The 17,348-nt window shown below is 38.9% G+C and overlaps 1 protein-coding gene across 1 annotated transcript in view; it reads left to right on the forward strand.

Annotated features, from left to right (window-relative positions):
• The window catches only part of LOC126175490 (cyclic GMP-AMP synthase-like receptor), a 243,609-nt gene that overhangs the window by 200,444 nt on the left and 25,817 nt on the right, over positions 1-17,348 (forward strand). Inside the window, exon 9 of the mRNA XM_049922310.1 lies at positions 12,090-12,295. Coding sequence (XP_049778267.1) covers positions 12,090-12,295 — 206 coding nt within the window. The remainder of the gene's footprint in view (positions 1-12,089; positions 12,296-17,348) is intronic.

The following is a 17,348-nucleotide window of genomic DNA, read 5'->3' on the forward strand; positions in this document are numbered from 1 at the left end:
ATAAGATCCCTCTGTGTACCTTGTAAAATGTATTTACTTTCTCACAACCCTTTTTACCTAAATAACTTCTTGCAAACCTCCAGTTATGATCATAGTTGTGGTTTCTACATATGTCATTACAAATTGTTCTAATTATTTTTTTCACCTCCAATGCATTTCAAATACATGATTTTGGTTTCTTCATCTTCCTTCTTCCTCTGAAGGTAGATAAGACAGTCCATCTGCAACTAAGTTTTTGACCCCTTAAAAGATTTATCTTCATAGTCAAAGTGTTCTAGAACATGACCCACTTTAGTCAACCTGCTCCGATCCAACCTACATTCTTGCAAGTACCTTAAGGCTTTGTTACCTGAGTAACAATTCATCTGTGTCCTGAAAACTACTTTTTAAATCTGTTAAAAGCTCAGTGCATGGCTAACAGTTCTTTCTGAGTTGCAGTGTAAGTTCTTTCATGTTTCTGCAATTATGAGTGGATGCAACTGACTGGTGTTTACTTTCCCCAGTCACAGTTTTTTTATTTGAAATAAATGTCAATAGAATCCATAATCATTGCACTCACTATATAAGCAAAATGCTAAGGATAGATGTAATCTATACAAAATGTTGCAATTACATAGAATATTTGTTAGAGAATTAAAGTCTTGCTGGCAATTTTGATCCCATACCCAAACAAATCTTCTGCTTTAGCATATTACACAAACATGGTGCATTCATACTCTGACACTAATATACTTTCCATAGAACACAATTGTGACATAAAAGGATTTTAGTTTCTTTTCATTTCTAGGCACTGAAAATTCAGCAACGGATTTAATTTTGTCAATGTGCTAATATACTGGTACTCTTCTCTGTAATGCAAGTGCCAAAAATTGTAATTCACAACCACAAATTGATATTTTTTCAATTTCAAAATTATTTCTCCTAACCTCAATTTATGAGATATTTCTTTGAATCTTAATTTATCAAATATTTCTTTTGTGAATAAACCCGTAAACCTTTGACACTTTTCTACCTCCCACTGTCTAGCATGATGAATATTCTTTATCAATTTAGTAGTTTTTTTTCCAGTTGTTCTTTACAGCTACCAAATTCATTTTTTTATATCAGCTCTTAATTCACTACATAATGAGTCTGCTTTGTCACACAGTTTACTAATTTAGATTTTTATTCACTATTATTAGTTCACATCTCCTTATAGTGTGCTTTTAAGACTTGCAATTAATTCTTTATGCATAGCTCTCATTTCTGAACAACATGCTTCGCACATTTTTTGCATAACAGTCATACTTGGATGCTTCCCCATCTTGTCTAGAAGTTATTACAGAATGAAAGTATCAAAAACATTTCTTAAATACCCAGTTAGACATTGTAGTGCAGCCACTGTGTAGATCAGCTGCCAACTAGGGTGGGAGCACTGCCGACGGGCACCTGCTTTGTGTAGACTACAGCTGTGGGCCACTCAGTTGTGCAGCAGCCAGACACATTGTTGAGAGCGATGCTGCCACTCACCTGTGAAGCGTGTCAGCAACCCGCCTTGTGATGTTGAGAGACAGTATTGCTTCCCATCCTGGCAGGCTCTGTCAAGAACTGACTTGCACTGCCACAACAAACCAAGTGAGCTAATGTGCTCACAGCTCACTCTGTCAACTCAGCAGCTTCGTGACCTTTGTTGAGAGGGGGGGAACAAGAGCAAGTGACAGGGTGATAGGAATTGGATTAAAACATCAGGAAATAACTTCCATGACACTAGAGGAAATTGTAGAGGGTAAAAACTATACGGGAAGGCAGAGATTGGATTCCAAACTGATGACTCAAAAAAATTCAGTTTCTGTATGAGTTACTCTTTGATCCAGCTTCTGCATGCATAACTATTTGATCAACAATTTGAAATTTGAACTGTGTGCTGATGACTTTCACATCTAATTTGTCAATGTTTAAATTTACATTTGAAGCTCGAATCTCTCATTTCATCTCTAACCTTAGTGGTATGACTACTCAGTTCTTCTTTATCTATTGAAATCTGTTTCCCTGGTGTTGAGGAGCAGGCTCTGGATTCTGTGAGATTGTGTCCACTTTGTTTCCTAAGTTACATTGATGAAAACTTCCTGATAAGGCCTCATGATGAAAATGCACTGCAGCAATTTGTTGATCCCATGAATTGCACCCACACCAAAATTAAATTTACTGTCAAGATGGGGAAGAATGCAAGCTACCACCCTTGAATGTTTTAGTTGAGTGGAAGTTAGGTCAGCTTCAGCATATGGGAAACCAACTCAAAATGACAGATACTTGTACGCCAATAGTTTCACTAGCCTGCACAAAAGAAGGTGGTGTTGAACATGTCAGTATGCAGAGAAAGGTGACTGACAATGACAGCCACCTGCAGCCTGAATTGCAGCATTTAAAATGTGTGTCCAGGTAGAATGGTTACACCAAGAGAGATACTGCAAAAGATTTTGGGTGCCACCGATGAAGTACAACTAGTGAATTAGCAGAAGAGGTCAAGGTGGCTGCATTGTTGCTATGTTGTGGAGCAACAAGTACCAAGTTGGGACATGTTCTGCAGGGGCATGGACTGAGACCAGTGTTTTTGCCTGCCGTTGAGATGATAGACCTGTTAGTCCTGTTAAAGGTGACATAGCTCTTAGAATTCCCTGTGTGACTGGTGTCACACAATTCAGTTTGTTGTGGAGCATTGTTCTGAGTGCAAGTGACATGTCAAACAAAGGGAGCATGAGAAATCGGCTATAACTAAGCACTGCCTGGGATAGTGGAGATTAAAATAAACAGAACGAACTTCAACGGAGAACAGGGTACAAACTTAGTAAGACATGGGGACAGGCTATGGCTTAAGTGTACGCAAAGATGGGTGCTTAACACTTCTAACAAGGGAACCTTCCCATCGCACCCCCCTCAGATGTAGTTATAAGTTGACACAGTGGATAGGCCTTGAAAAAGTGAACACAGATCAGTCGAGAAAACAGGAAGAAGTTGTGTGGAAGTATGAAAAAAATAAGCAAAATATACGAACTGAGTAGTTCATGGGCAAGATAGGCAACATCAAGGAGAGTCTGAGCTCAGTAGAGCCGTGGTCCCGTAGTTAGCGTGAGCAGCTGCGGAACGAAACGTCTTTGGTTCAAGTCTCCCTCGAGCGAAATTTTTCATTTTTTATTTTCAGACAATTATTATCTGTCCGTCCGATGCGAGGTAACTGCGCCGTAGTATGAGGATGTTACACCTAAACAAACATCAAAACACACGTCAGTCGACTACAGCGCACGGAAGAGAGAGTATTCCTGCTAACGAGGCTCCCTGGCTGGCAGTTGACTGTTCGCTACTGGAGAGATGAGCATTGTCTGGTGGAGTGTGCAGGGAGTAGAATGCTGAAAGGCACAGCGTCAGGAGGTTGTGGGGCAGGGAGCTGGGGAAATAAGAAGCAAAAAAGAGAGGAGCAGGAAAAGATGGGTGGATGCATTGCCAAATGGCTGCAAATAAACATTTTCCCATGGTCTTATGGTTATGGAGCACTACTTGTCCCAACGTCCTTCAGACTCCAAACCCACTACTTCATTCCTCACACACCTTACTAACTTAATCCTAACCAACAACTACTTCACATTGGAAGGGAAGGTATGTAAAAAATCCATGGCACAGCCATGGGCACCTGTGTGGCACCTTCCTATGCCAATCTTTTTACGGGCCATCTAGGGATCTATCTAGGCTCCCAAAACACCAAACCCCTAGTCTGGTTGAGGTTCACTTACAATATCTTCATGATCTGGATGCAGGGCCAAGTCATCCTATCTTTATTCCATCACAACCTCAACAACTTCTCTCCCATCTGTTTCAGGTGGTCCTCCTCAACCCAGTGTGCCACTTTCCCAAATGTTGACCTCCTCTCTGATGGCTCCATCCACACCTCTGTCCACATTAAACCCACCAACCACCAACAGTACCTGCATTTTGACAGCTTTCATCCCTTTCACATCAAAAAAATACCTCCCATGGAGCCTGGCCACTTGGGAAAGGCAGTTCTACAGTGACAAAAACTAACTCACTCAGTATGCTGAAGGCCTTCACAGACAGGCACTACCCACAGACATAGTCCATAAACAGATACTCTGCGCCATTTCCCCTCACACCCCCAGTCCTCCCACCACCCTCAAGTACCAGTCACAAAGGAGTGTCCCCTTCATCACCTAGTACCTCCCCAGACTGGAACAACAGAACCATATCCTTTGCCAAGGCTTTGATTATCTATCGTCATGCCCTGAAATGAGGGACATCTTATCCGAGGTACTTCCCAACCCCTCCTAAAGTGGTATTCTGTCACCCACCCACCCTCCACAACATCCTAGTCCATCACTATACCACTCCCAACCCCTACCCCTTGCAACAAGGATCATATCTCAACTGCACAGATGAGAGTTATCCTTACAGTACATTCTTATCCCCTGTAACTACCATATACTGGCCTGAACATATGGTAACATACTGTCCCCACACCCTCCACCCAACAGTTTCCACCCCTTTTATCCTATCATCTCCTCCCTATTCTCATCTTCCACCCTGTTTATTTGTAGCCCTCTACCAATGCATCCTACTGCCTTTCCCCACTATTGTCCTTTTTTGCTCCTTTTCTCCCCACCTCTCTGCCCCACAACCTCATGATGCTGCGCCTGTTGGGATTCTAGTCTCGGCACACTCCACCAGACAGCATCCATCTCTCTCCCCACCAATACACCATCCCTTCCCATTCCCCAGCCCCTCCGGATTGTTGTTTGCTTCCCACATGATGTTGCATTCCATCCCACAATGCTAGAGTTGCTTGATTGTGTGTGTGAATGGTGTATATCTCCCTCTTACTGATGAAGGCTGTGGCCAAAAGCTATTTGTAAGTGTCTTTTAATTGTGCTTGTCTGCAACTTGATGTGTCTTCTTTGCAGTTAATAGCAATCTGTCTTTTTCTACATTCTTAATTTTTTGAAGAAGTTTACTTCTGTTTTAAATTTTGCCAAGCTCAGATATTATATACACTAAGTAATAATGTTCACATTTTGAGCATTAGGATTAAAAATTCTCTAATATCTTTCAATAGAATATCCTCCTAATTTGCTGTAAATGTTCAGTAAAACAAATTGAAACCAAATCAGTAGTTTTGTCAGTCATAAAACACAAACAGAGCCAATGTTCATTTCTTGCAAAATGCCTTTTCTGCCAACTCGAAGCATACACTGATGTAATTAATTTTGTACCTCATTGAGATCTTTTGAAATAAGTGCTTTCCTGGTGCACTTTCAGTAGTAAGTTCCAGTGATGTATTGTCTAGTAGAAATTGCAGTCTCTGCTACAGTGAAATGCTTTGATATTTAAACCTATACATATGATGCAATTTGTTCAAAACCATTCTAACACTCCATCATTCCGACAATATGGAGAGGGACTCAGACAGTAGTGGCAATATCACTTCTATAGCTCATAGATCCAACTTTAGCACCCACAAGCCAGGTGGGGGTATCAAACACGTCACATGTGGATGGCCTTTGGCTTTCCATTGTATGTAGATATCTAATATAGCAGGAGGAACTAGCAGTTCATATTTTATTATTGAAGGTTTTGTTACACAGACTCAGATAGGTTTGTTAGCTCACTTACTGAATTGTGTGTTGCCATGTAGGAAAATTCTGGCTTTTGGTGTTCATCATTCCTGATTTTGGCTCACACTACTTGCATCATAATGTTGAGCCTCTACTGCATTTTCAAGTACTGACTGTCAGAATTATTATTGTTATATTCCATCCTGAATTTTCCATTCTTTGACTTTGAGAACTGCTCTTTACCTCCACTCACTATGTGGTTTGTGGCAGTGACTTGCCTAGTTAATGTCAGACTGTGACATCTAAATCATCATATAGTGGTCAGTATTGATGGTGACTGCCTGCAGATGTGATTACTTATGTTTAAATCTTTGTATTTTTATTACAATTGACCAGGGAGCAGGAGGATTGATGTCCACCTCTACAAGTTGCCTCTGGTCATTTATAATCCAGAACTGCTCTAGATAGTGTGGCCTTTTTTCAGTTTTACTTATCCAATCTGGTAATTTCAAAAAAAATGAAAATTTCAGTTAGAAGAGCATAATTTTGCAGTGTGAAATTCAAGTGCACAGCAAAGCAATGAAGCACGAGAACTGCAAGTATTAACACATTACACCTGCATAAATTGGGAAGACAAGGCTCATTATGTCATCTTCTACAAGTTACCATGTGTTCTTAATATTTTATCGTTACATTCATTATTATGTTAGTGTTGCAGGTCTTATATTTAGCATTAAATCAAACAGGCGGAAATGGAAAATACAGAAAAGTAAAAACAGTAATAGCAACAGCAGAAAAAAAAGTTTGTACTTGTCTGTAAAGAATAAAGTAGCAGAGTTAATGTTACATTTTGTACTGGATTGTTCAGTATAATACAGATTTAAGAAACATACACTTTATTTCACCAAGTACATGTTTGTAGACACACACACACACACACACACACACACACACACACACAAAAGACTACAACACAGTGGTAATATCACAGCAAAGAACATGGGAAGGCAGCTTACACTAAGGTACCATTGCCAACTTAACTAGCAAATACAACAACTCCCCTATCTAAGACAAGGACAAGTTAAGAAAGTCTGTCTTGTTTTTTAATAATCTGGGAGCTATGGCACAACATTGTAACTTTCTGGACTTCTTAACGGGCAGCTGGTGTCACAGCATGTTTATTACTCTGCATGACTACAGGTGGTTCAGCTACAACAGAGGTTGATAATGATTCACTTCCAGGAATGTTGTTGGTTTCAGAATTGGTACTGAAATCAGCTACTTCATCATCAATTGTTGGCATCACAGTACTTTCAGATATGGGACTCTTACCACTAGAGATGGATGACAAGAGTTGGTCCACATGCTTCCTATGAATATTACCACCAAGATCTTTTACAGTGTACATAACATTTCCTTATCTTTTCAAATCCACACTCTTTTCCCATGCATCAGAGTTAATACTGTTTCTTATGTGTACTTGCCGCAGTGGCTACACCGGTTCTCGTGCGATCACCGAAGTTAAGCGCTGTTGGGCGTGGTCGGCACTTGGATGGGTGACCATCCAGGCTGCCATGCACTATTGCCATTTTTCGGGGTGCACTCAGCCTCATGATACCAATTGAGGAGCTACTCAACTGAATAATAGCGGCTTCAGTCAAGAATACCATCAAGGGAGAGCGGTGTGCGGAGCCCATGCCCCTCCTATCTGCATCCTCCAGTGAGGATGACACGTCAGTCAGATGGTCCGAGTAGGCCACTCGTGGCCTGAAGACAGAGTGCTTTAATCGAGTTCTTAGGTACCTTCCAAACATAAGCATGTCTGGGCTTTGACCTGTAAATAAATGTTCTGCATTCCGATGTGCAGGTAACCATATATATGAGTACAATTTATCAACATTTGATGGTTCATCAAACATACTGGCTTTCAGTACATGCTTAAAACTCAAGTCAGCTTATAATTTGGACAGTGGGGTGCATTAGTCAAATGTCTAATTCCATTTTTTACACAAAATGATGTTAAGTCTTTACTAACTTACTTGGGCCCATTGCATGACACAATCACTTTAGGCAGGCTGAACTGAGTAAATAAAGGGATTAATGCATCCAGTAGAGCAGACTTGTTGGTAGATGGCATCTTGATTGCTTCAGACCACTTGCAGTGGGCATCCACTGTGATTAGATACATAGTCTAACAAAATTCTGCAAAATCGACATGAAACCTCTCCCACGGCTCTATAGGCCATTCCCATGGGTGATAAGGGGCCTTGGCTGGAGCCGTACCGACTCTAGAATATCCACTGGAAACGGCTGTGATTTGTTCTACTTATTTATTAAGTGCAGGCCACCATACAAAGCCTCAAGCTACAGACATCATTTTTGTGATTCCCAAATAGCCCAAGTGTATTTCTTTTCAAATCTGAGGTCGTAGACTACTTGGGATTACAACTGTCCCTCTCTAACAACACAGCTATGCTCAACAGAGTACTCATTGAAATGCCTTGAATACTCCTGAAGAATTCATGGTACCTTATTTATCCACTGGGTGTTTTTGACACATTTCAACACAATAGGCAGTATTTTATCTTTCTAGTAACTTATACGACTCCCAAGCAGTAATAATGGTTTGCAGATCTTGAGGTGACTCATCTATTTCTAATTGTAAATGCCACTATGTAATTAAAGTTGGTGAATTCCTCACCTCCTAGCATAGCAAAAATCTCATCTATCTTTGGTAAGGGGTATTGAGGAATGACAAAGGTTTGGACACACAGTTACTCAAAACCCCACAAAGTGTTTTTTCCTCAACCACGTTCATATTTTATTTTTTACAAGAAGTTGGTGAGCTAGGCTTTTTGTGAAAACATCAGAATATGCCTTCAAGTTTTTCTAAAGAATCTATTTCTGGGTGGAAAACTTCTAGTCATTTAACTTGATGTATTTTGACAGTGTTAAGTGGAATGGATCATAACCACTTTCTCCCCAATACAGTGGAGCTGGCTGATGACTTTACAACATATACAGGCAATGAATAGCTTCCTTTGTCAACTTCAACAGCAACATTAAATATACAGAGCCCTTCACATGTGTGTTACCACACTGAATAATTTTTGTATTCATTTGCACAACTTACCTTTATGGAAATATTGTCACCATTCTTAATGTCATACAAGTGGAATGTGCACCTGTATCCAGCTCAAAATATTTTTTTTTTCATCCACAACTAGCTCTACAGTCCAAGAATCAATATCCACTTGTTTAATAATGCCAATTTTACACAATGGGACTTGCTCTGCCATAGTGGAACACATGTCAATACTGTTAACTTTCCTTGCACAAACTCAAATTTTCTTCATTGAGATAACTTTCTGGTACAGATTTGTTTCGATGCACAATTTCCTAAGCATGGTATTTTTTAACTCTACTTGTTCCTCTTCTGCCCCATTGTTTGATTCGTTTGAATCAGTCTCAGAATCCTCCAACACAAGCTTGTACATCTTTCTGGGTTTCTTCTTGTTCTCTAGCTTGTCATCTTTCTTCTTCTCCTACTAATTTCCTTTGAGCCCTGACTTGGCTGCTTGCCTTTTCTGCAACACATTTTTGGAACATTCCCTTTGATACCACAAATTTTGCAAGTGAAATCTTTTTGTGAGCACTGCAGCTTCATGTGCCTTGTTTGCCACAACAACAACATTGTGCATTTTCAGACAGAAAGCTCACTTAATGCACTCTACTTGAAGAAGCCTGATTGTATCCATGGCCTACCATTGAAGCATCACCTGCAGCAGTCTCCATAGTCACTGCAATTACTTGCATTCTTCAAACAGTTTTTCTCCCCCCCCCCCCCCCCCCCCCCCCCCCCCCCGTTGTTTCACTTCTTAAACCACACATTAATCTGTCTCTTAGCACTTCTTGCAGATTATCTTTAAACGCACAGTGCTGTGTTGAAGAGTTCAACTAGGATATGTACTGTGGAATAGATTCTTCTGAAAATTGGTGTGAAACTTGTAGTACTCTCAAATCACTGAAGGTGCATGCTCTATATGGTCTTTCATTGCTTTCGCTGTTTCGTCAAAAGTGATATCCTCTGGCTTCTGAGGATATGCTAGGTCAGTGATAAGAGCTGCATACTGAAATCCAACAAGACTCAGTAGGTATTTCATTTGCAGGTTATCTGGAATTTTGTGCACAATGAACTTATTTTTCATAATAGAGATATACACACCCCACTGTAGTTGTTTAGTGAATTGGGCATTGTGATGGCACTGAGATTATCCAGACACTTAAATTTACTGGCTGCCCTCATGTGCACCATCGATGTCCAATATGGTGCAGCTGACAGTTAATTCTGATAATTTTCTCCACATACACTATTTCAGTGAAAATTTAAACACAGAGGTGTATACATCAAGGTGGTCTTTACCAGTTGTTAGGTTTTGTACCGTATTGTTCAGTAATGCACAGATATAAAAACCACACACTTTATTTCACCAACTATGTCCTTTACACATACAAAAGACTATGACACAGATGATATCATCATAGAAAAGAATATGGGAAGGGGCATTATTGGGGCAATGTACAGAAGATGTGGAAGAGGGATGTGGAATAATGAAGAAAGGTGGAAAAATATATGTAAGATGACTGGGGGGAAGAAGAAAAATTGTGGTTGGGAAGCTTGTTCCAGAAATAGTTTGGGGGCTACACTCCTAAATTGGTGAATTCATTTCCCTTAGTCTAAGACTACAGTTTTAAAGTGTTTTACGTAACAGGAATTACATTATAATAAACTTTAGACAATGCACTGAAAAATAAATACAAGACTATTTTAATTTATAAGCTGGAACAAGTTTGTTTTTTTTAACTCTAATGGCCTTCATGTCAAGCTGTAAGAAAGGCAAACTGATAATGTGAGCAGCTGGTTTAGTACAGAAGCAGGTAATGTATAATTTATGTTTAATGAATGTTAATGAATTTTTTGAGATGTGGATACTTCTTTATAGAATAATTCCTGAAGCAGTAATTGTACAGGGTGTATATTATCAGCAATAGCTGCTGAAAGATCCCTTCGCATACTTCAATAGTGAAAACATTCTTGTATACTCCAGTGGGTATGGATTAAGTTGTGCACTTGTTGCATTTAATGTATAGCTCCTGGAGCAACCAAGAAATGACTTATGAAGTCACTCATACTGAACAAGGTGCCGCATTGGTAAGAGATTAGACACGTGTTTGAGGGGGTGCCAGTTCAAACCCATTGCCACTCAGATTTGGGCTTTCATTTTTCTGTAAATCACTTGAGACAAATGCTGAAATAGGTCCTTGTGCTCTGTTACTAATGACCTCACTGTCGACTGAACTTTATACTCAAATATTTTGGGTGTCACAATAAAGTAGTTACTGGTATCAAGTGGACTAATCATTCACCCTCCTTGGTTGCTATTGCAATGTTGACAGTTGTGCTCACTGTGCAAGCTACATTTAAATATTCAGTGTGGAGAGGTGTGTGTTTTATCGTAAGATTTGTACCTTATTAAGATTAAAATACAGGTAACATGTGCGAATGTTTCTGATGAAGGAAAGACAAGCAACTATCATCGCTAATCACATCAGAAACCCACTCATTGTTCTGCAAAATGGACTGCTTGCTCATGTAACATTACTTTACACTCAGTCCAGTAAAAGGTTAAAGACGTATTGTTGTAGACACTGAACTGTGGCTCCATATCAGGTGCCATCAGTGAAGTTGACTGATAAGAAAGAACTGCCAATTGAAATGAAAAGTTAGGTTTCCTCCAGGTAACATCCAGTAAACTATAATGGACATTGGTGAGGGCATTCAGATTAATGTTTAATCACAATTGCATTTAGTCAGTTTGCGATGGTAGAATGTAAAACAATATAGCTCATCTGGAATTAGAAGTCGTGTTTTACTACAGTGTCTTTCGCACTGGATTTTTTCCATGTCGTGGCTGTACTCTCCTGCATGTCTATTCTCCCATAATGCTTGACCTTTCTTTTCTATAACTTTTTTAAAATTACTTTCGCTTTCTTCTGGTATTCCCCCTCACTCCTTTCTCTGTTGGATACTCTGTCCATAACAGCATACAGTTTCCATTGATAAAGTTACTATACAATATATGTTATTTTGTATGTTTCGCAACATCTTCATAACCCATGAATCACTCATTTTGTAGGTACAATTTCAGTTCATAATTACAGCCAGAGAACTGGTTGCAACAACTGATCGTACGGCCCTGACCTCACTCTTCGAATATTGCAAGTCTTTTCAGAATAAACTATATCACCTAATCCTTGTGTACCTAATTATATTGATATAAGCATCTTAACACAAAAACTGCTTTTGGTAATGTTGAAAAGAATACTTGTGTTTTGTGCCACAGCTGGTGAAGTCTAATAAATGGAACAGAAATTGCATTGGATTTTACTATTTGCTATTGAACTTAAGTGTTTCTTTTTTATTGTTTATAGATGCTGGGAGAGCTGAAAGAGTGTTTACTGGTTAAAAAAGCCCTTCCATTTTACTGGGTCAGTGAATGTAATCTGTTTTCACAATTAAAAGATGAACAAAAAAAGTGCATGGGAGGATTTCTGCAGAGGATGATTGCAGATATTGAAAAAAATTTGGATAAACCTGACTACTTGCTGAAGTATTTTAAACTAAGCAACGGTAACAGGTACGGCATCATTCTCATTGTATTGCAGGTAAACTATGCCTGATCCTTATGTCTCATCCACCTGAATGTCTCCTTCCACCTCTGCTACACAATGTTTTCATCAGTATCATTACAAAGATGCCTGTTCTACATTGTCACTTGCAACATGAATGACATTATTTGGACATACAAACAAATACTAAATATGATCTATTAATAGGATGAATAGACTTTAAAATTTGGTAGCAGCAGTGGGTAAAACAACGGCCATTGGCAGTGGGCGGACCTCTGGAATGAGCTATCTCACTAAAACTGCAGTGACTTGCACTGCCAGTTTATTGAAGGGTATGTCATGTTCCTCAAACCTATTAATCACGATAATTGTGGCATCCGTCACTTAAAGGCCAACAAACATTTATTGAACACAAAATTAGCATTCTGTAGCAACAAATTAAATTGTCCATTAATAATAACAATAATAATAGTTTCTTTTTGAAACTGATATAAATCAAAGCATGACTACTTCATTGTGCACACATATTGATATTACATCATGAAGCACAGATCCAAAGAAGTCTTACAATGCAGTCACTCTCACTTTTTCTGTGTTCCTTTCCAAGAGTGCGACATCTTGTCATAGGAAAGAGCAGCCATCTACAGTTTTTGAAACAACTCTGATTTCATCATCATCCTGGCAGACAAAGTCTCTATTTGTGTCATATTGAATCACAGTGATTACGTGACAGTATGTGTCTCCTAGCTGTCTGATGATTCCATCTACAAGCCCAGCTGTAGTGATCCCACTCTGGAAGCCCAGCATTACCCCCAATCCCTAGGTCCATCTAACAACCTTCTGGATTATTCCCAAAATCTATAAGCCTAACCACACTAGTTGTGCCCCATTGTAGCTGGTCTGGTTAAGTATTTCAGCTCTTGTTGACTAACACTTACAATCCATTGACCACACCCAATCTTTCCATATCAAAGACATTAATCATTTTCTTCATCACCTATCAATGATCAGCACAACAGTACCAACTGGATTCCTGCTTGCCACTGTTGATGATGCCAACATCGCCATGCCCATAGCCTTGCTATCATTGAACATTGCCTCTCCTCACATCTTACTGACTAAAAACCCATCCCCTTATTCCTTATAATCCTAAACAACTGTACTCTTAACTATCATATCTTTACCTTTGAGGGGAAGGTATACAAACAAATCTGTGGTGCAGCAACGTGGGCACCCACAGTGCATTCTCAAGCTAACCTGTAAATTGGCCATCTAGAGAAAACTTTCCTGGTCACTCAAGATCCTAATCACCTTTTCTGGTTCAGCCTCATTGAAGACATGTGTAACGTATGGACCCAAAGTAAAGACAATCTGTCATCTTTCCTCAACAGCTGCACCTCTTACTCACCTACCTTCTTCTCCTGATCATCTTCTGCCCAGCATGCCACCTTTCTGGACATTGACCTTGTAGCATTACTGATCTGATTTTTATATTCCCTACTTGCTACTACAAACTTCTGGTCACTTTGAAGCTGAAAGTCTAAAAGAGTGTAGGACACTGTTTGCTCAATAATATGCATGACATCGTAATTGTAACGGCACTAACACACACACACACACACACACACACACACACACACATTTATTCCTTGATAAGTTCAGTTATTAGTGACAGTGACCAGTTTATCCAGTATAAAAATATCAGTGCATAAAACCAGATTGGCACCTACATTTACCTACCAAAAGTTCAGTGGCAAAGTTCATTATTCTATTTTGGTCTCAAAACATAGCTCACATTTACACAAAAAAGTCACAGTTCACACTTGGCACAATCCTGCAGTAATTTATCAGGGAAAGTACTCTGTGCTAGTCAGTCAGTCCATAATGAGACTCACCATGTCCTACTATAGCTTGTTGCTGATTACAACACAGTTCAGTTAATATGTTGATTCATATGATATACAGAAACCACTTAAAAGGCATTAAACATTAATGTTACTTGGCTTTTTGTATGTGCACATATTTTCACATACAGTAAGTGTATAGTAGTATAATAGTGGGAGTCCACTTGACACAGATCTTATTCTCAATAAATCTCAGGCTTTCAAACATGAACTGCCAGTTTTGTGTGACATCTGACTACTTAGATGGATGTAAGAATAAAATGCTATTTCATAAACTAATTTATGCTCTGCAAATCAGCTATGCTTGATTTTATTGTTTTGGGTGAACTACTAGAACTAAAGTGATTTTAGGTAATAGAAACTGTTACTGATTAACAATTTGGAAAAATATATGGACACTATTTTTCTTTTGCGATATGGATCCCCTTGTAAATGTGTATGAGTGCCATATTACAAATTAGTGTAAATAACATGAAATTAATAATAAATGAGTTCATTAATGCTGTGTGTAAATTTTTACAAAAAATTTAAAGTAACCAAAAGTATGTATTCAAAGTTCAGAACTAATAAAAGTTACATCATTATCTGAAATGGAAAATAGTAATAGCCTTGAGCTTTGATGTTAATTATTGCATATGTTAATTTATTTCAGATGATTAAAAGTACTTCACAGGAAAATGGGACTGTAAGGTTTTCTGTTAGTGTGGGTCACCCTTTCCCAAACATACCGTATTTACTCGAATCTAAGCCCCACTTTTTTTCCGGTTTTTGTAATCCAAAAAACCGCCTGCGGCTTAGAATCGAGTGCAAAGTAAGCGGAAGTTCTGAAAAATGTTGGTAGGTGCCGCCACAACTAACTTCAGCCATCAAATAATGTAGCGCACAATGATAAATAGTGGCGTCAAAACCTCTGCGTCAGTAAATAAATTTAAAAAAAGGTGGAAGACGAGCTTTTTTCTCCGCCCCGAGATTCGACCACTGCATTTTCATACATTATCCAATGAAGTAAATACAAATTCCGCATTGTTCATCTTCGAATGTAACAGCATTCCAATGTACTACGAAAATCCGAATGGCAAGATTGTTCGGGATGTTTGTCAATATGGCCAACTCTACGTTCTGAAATTTTCCTACCTGTGAGAAGAGATGGTTGCTAATAGGAACTTTTTGAATTGTGAATCACATGCAGTTTTCTCTTCGCCATAAGAATAATACGAATATAAACATTTTGCCATGTATTCTTTCGTGTTTGCTGCTATCTCATTTAAATCCTGTCTACCTAATAAACTGCGAAACTAGAGTGAGACAACAGCAAACGCGGAAAAATATACATATCATGTCATGTTTATATCCATATTATTCTTATGCCTATTAGTGATGCAGTCAGAAATGAAGCATGGCAATTGACTAGATTTTTAAATCTAAGATGACCCTAATTTTTGTGCAGAATGTAATGTACTAAAGAGGCGTCTGCAATGATTTTCAAATGGAGAAAAATTTTCGCTAAACTCTCGTTCAGAACATCTTCTATCATACGCAGTCTATTATTTAGTTCTTGTTGATCATTATCAAAGAAAGCAGCAGTGTAAGTAACAACAAATAGCAGTCTCTTGCCATTGTTTCGCTAATGAGACGAAGTGGTGGTAGCGCGCACAAAAGGAAGCCATGCCGCGAGCGGCGACAGGCCGTAAACACACATTATCAGAATGTGAAAAACAATGCATGACACAATACAATAATGCATTTTCAGCTTAGAGTGATGTAATCACCTATAACAAAAAGAACGGTACTTATCAGATCAAAGAAAAATAAGCAATCAATTCAAACCAGACGAAGCACGTGAAAAAGGAAGGGTACCCGTATAGCTGACACACAGCAATGGCTACCTGGTAAAGCTTAACTGCTAAGCTTACGACTCGAACCAAACTACTGTAGCTGTATTGCCATTCATTCGACCTAAATTGTGTGTCATATTACAATGGACCAATTTTGTTTCGATTTGGAGGTGCGGCCTAAAACTTCTCTCTCCCCTTGAATGTCGAGTCTCTAATTTCAGGTGCGGCTTAGACTCAGGAATTTTTTTTTTCCTTGATTTTGAGTCTCGTTTTTCATGTGCGGCTTAGATTCGAGTGCGGCTTAGATTCGAGTAAATACGGTAATGAGTAGATCACAGGTTTTTTCATGTTGTGAACCATGTTAATACATCAGTTAATCATATTTTTAAATTATTACTGCCCTAATGTAAACTAATTACATCAATATAAACAGGCCAACAAAAATGATAACCTGAACAATAAATTCAAGTGAAATTATGTCTAAATAAGATCTTGAGATTTTTTATAAGTGTTACAGATCAACAGATAAATACATTGAAAATATGATGGTTCTTTTTGAGATTAGAAGAAACATAACAAATGGGAAGAATCCACCTTGCTATGTCACTTCCCCCTCCACCTCCTCCCCTCTCCAATGGCTCTATAAAAGCCTTTGTACATATCAAGCCCATTCATTATTCTTACATTTTGATAGCTGCTTTTCCACACAAGCTTTTTCCCCATGGAATGTGCACCTAAAATAATGAAAAATGCTTTGCCCTGTATTCTGAAGTCTTATTGAGTCCTTCATGACAGGCATTAACCACCAGATCTAGTCAGCAAGCAGATCTACTGTGCCATATCAAGACATATCCAGAATTTTCTGTTTCTATCTACCCTAATAAATCAGCAGCAAAGGACGTCTCCCTCTTTACCCACTGCCACTCTACACCAGAATAATTTGACCGTATCTTTCACCAGTGTTTCCACTTCCTACCATTATGACCAGGATCAAGTAACATCTTTTCCACACCTACTCTCAATCTCTTACCATGTGGATCACATCCCTATGAAAGATTGAAGTGCAAGACGTATCGTGCACTTTCCTGGCACAAACTATACAAGTACCTTCACAGACATATCCTAACCTTTCAAAGACAGGGCTGCCTGTGGAATCAATCATATCATGTACCATTTCTGCTATAAATTTCATGTGTTTTTTATGTGGATATGGTCATACGCGTGAATAAATTACAACCACGAAACAGTGGCCAAGATCACAGTTGCCCCAACACCCTCCCCTGTGGCAGGATATCCTGCTGAGTGCAGCAATATGTGAGACT

Source organism: Schistocerca cancellata, chromosome 3 (assembly GCF_023864275.1).
Source record: "Schistocerca cancellata isolate TAMUIC-IGC-003103 chromosome 3, iqSchCanc2.1, whole genome shotgun sequence".
NCBI lineage: Eukaryota > Metazoa > Arthropoda > Insecta > Orthoptera > Acrididae > Schistocerca > Schistocerca cancellata.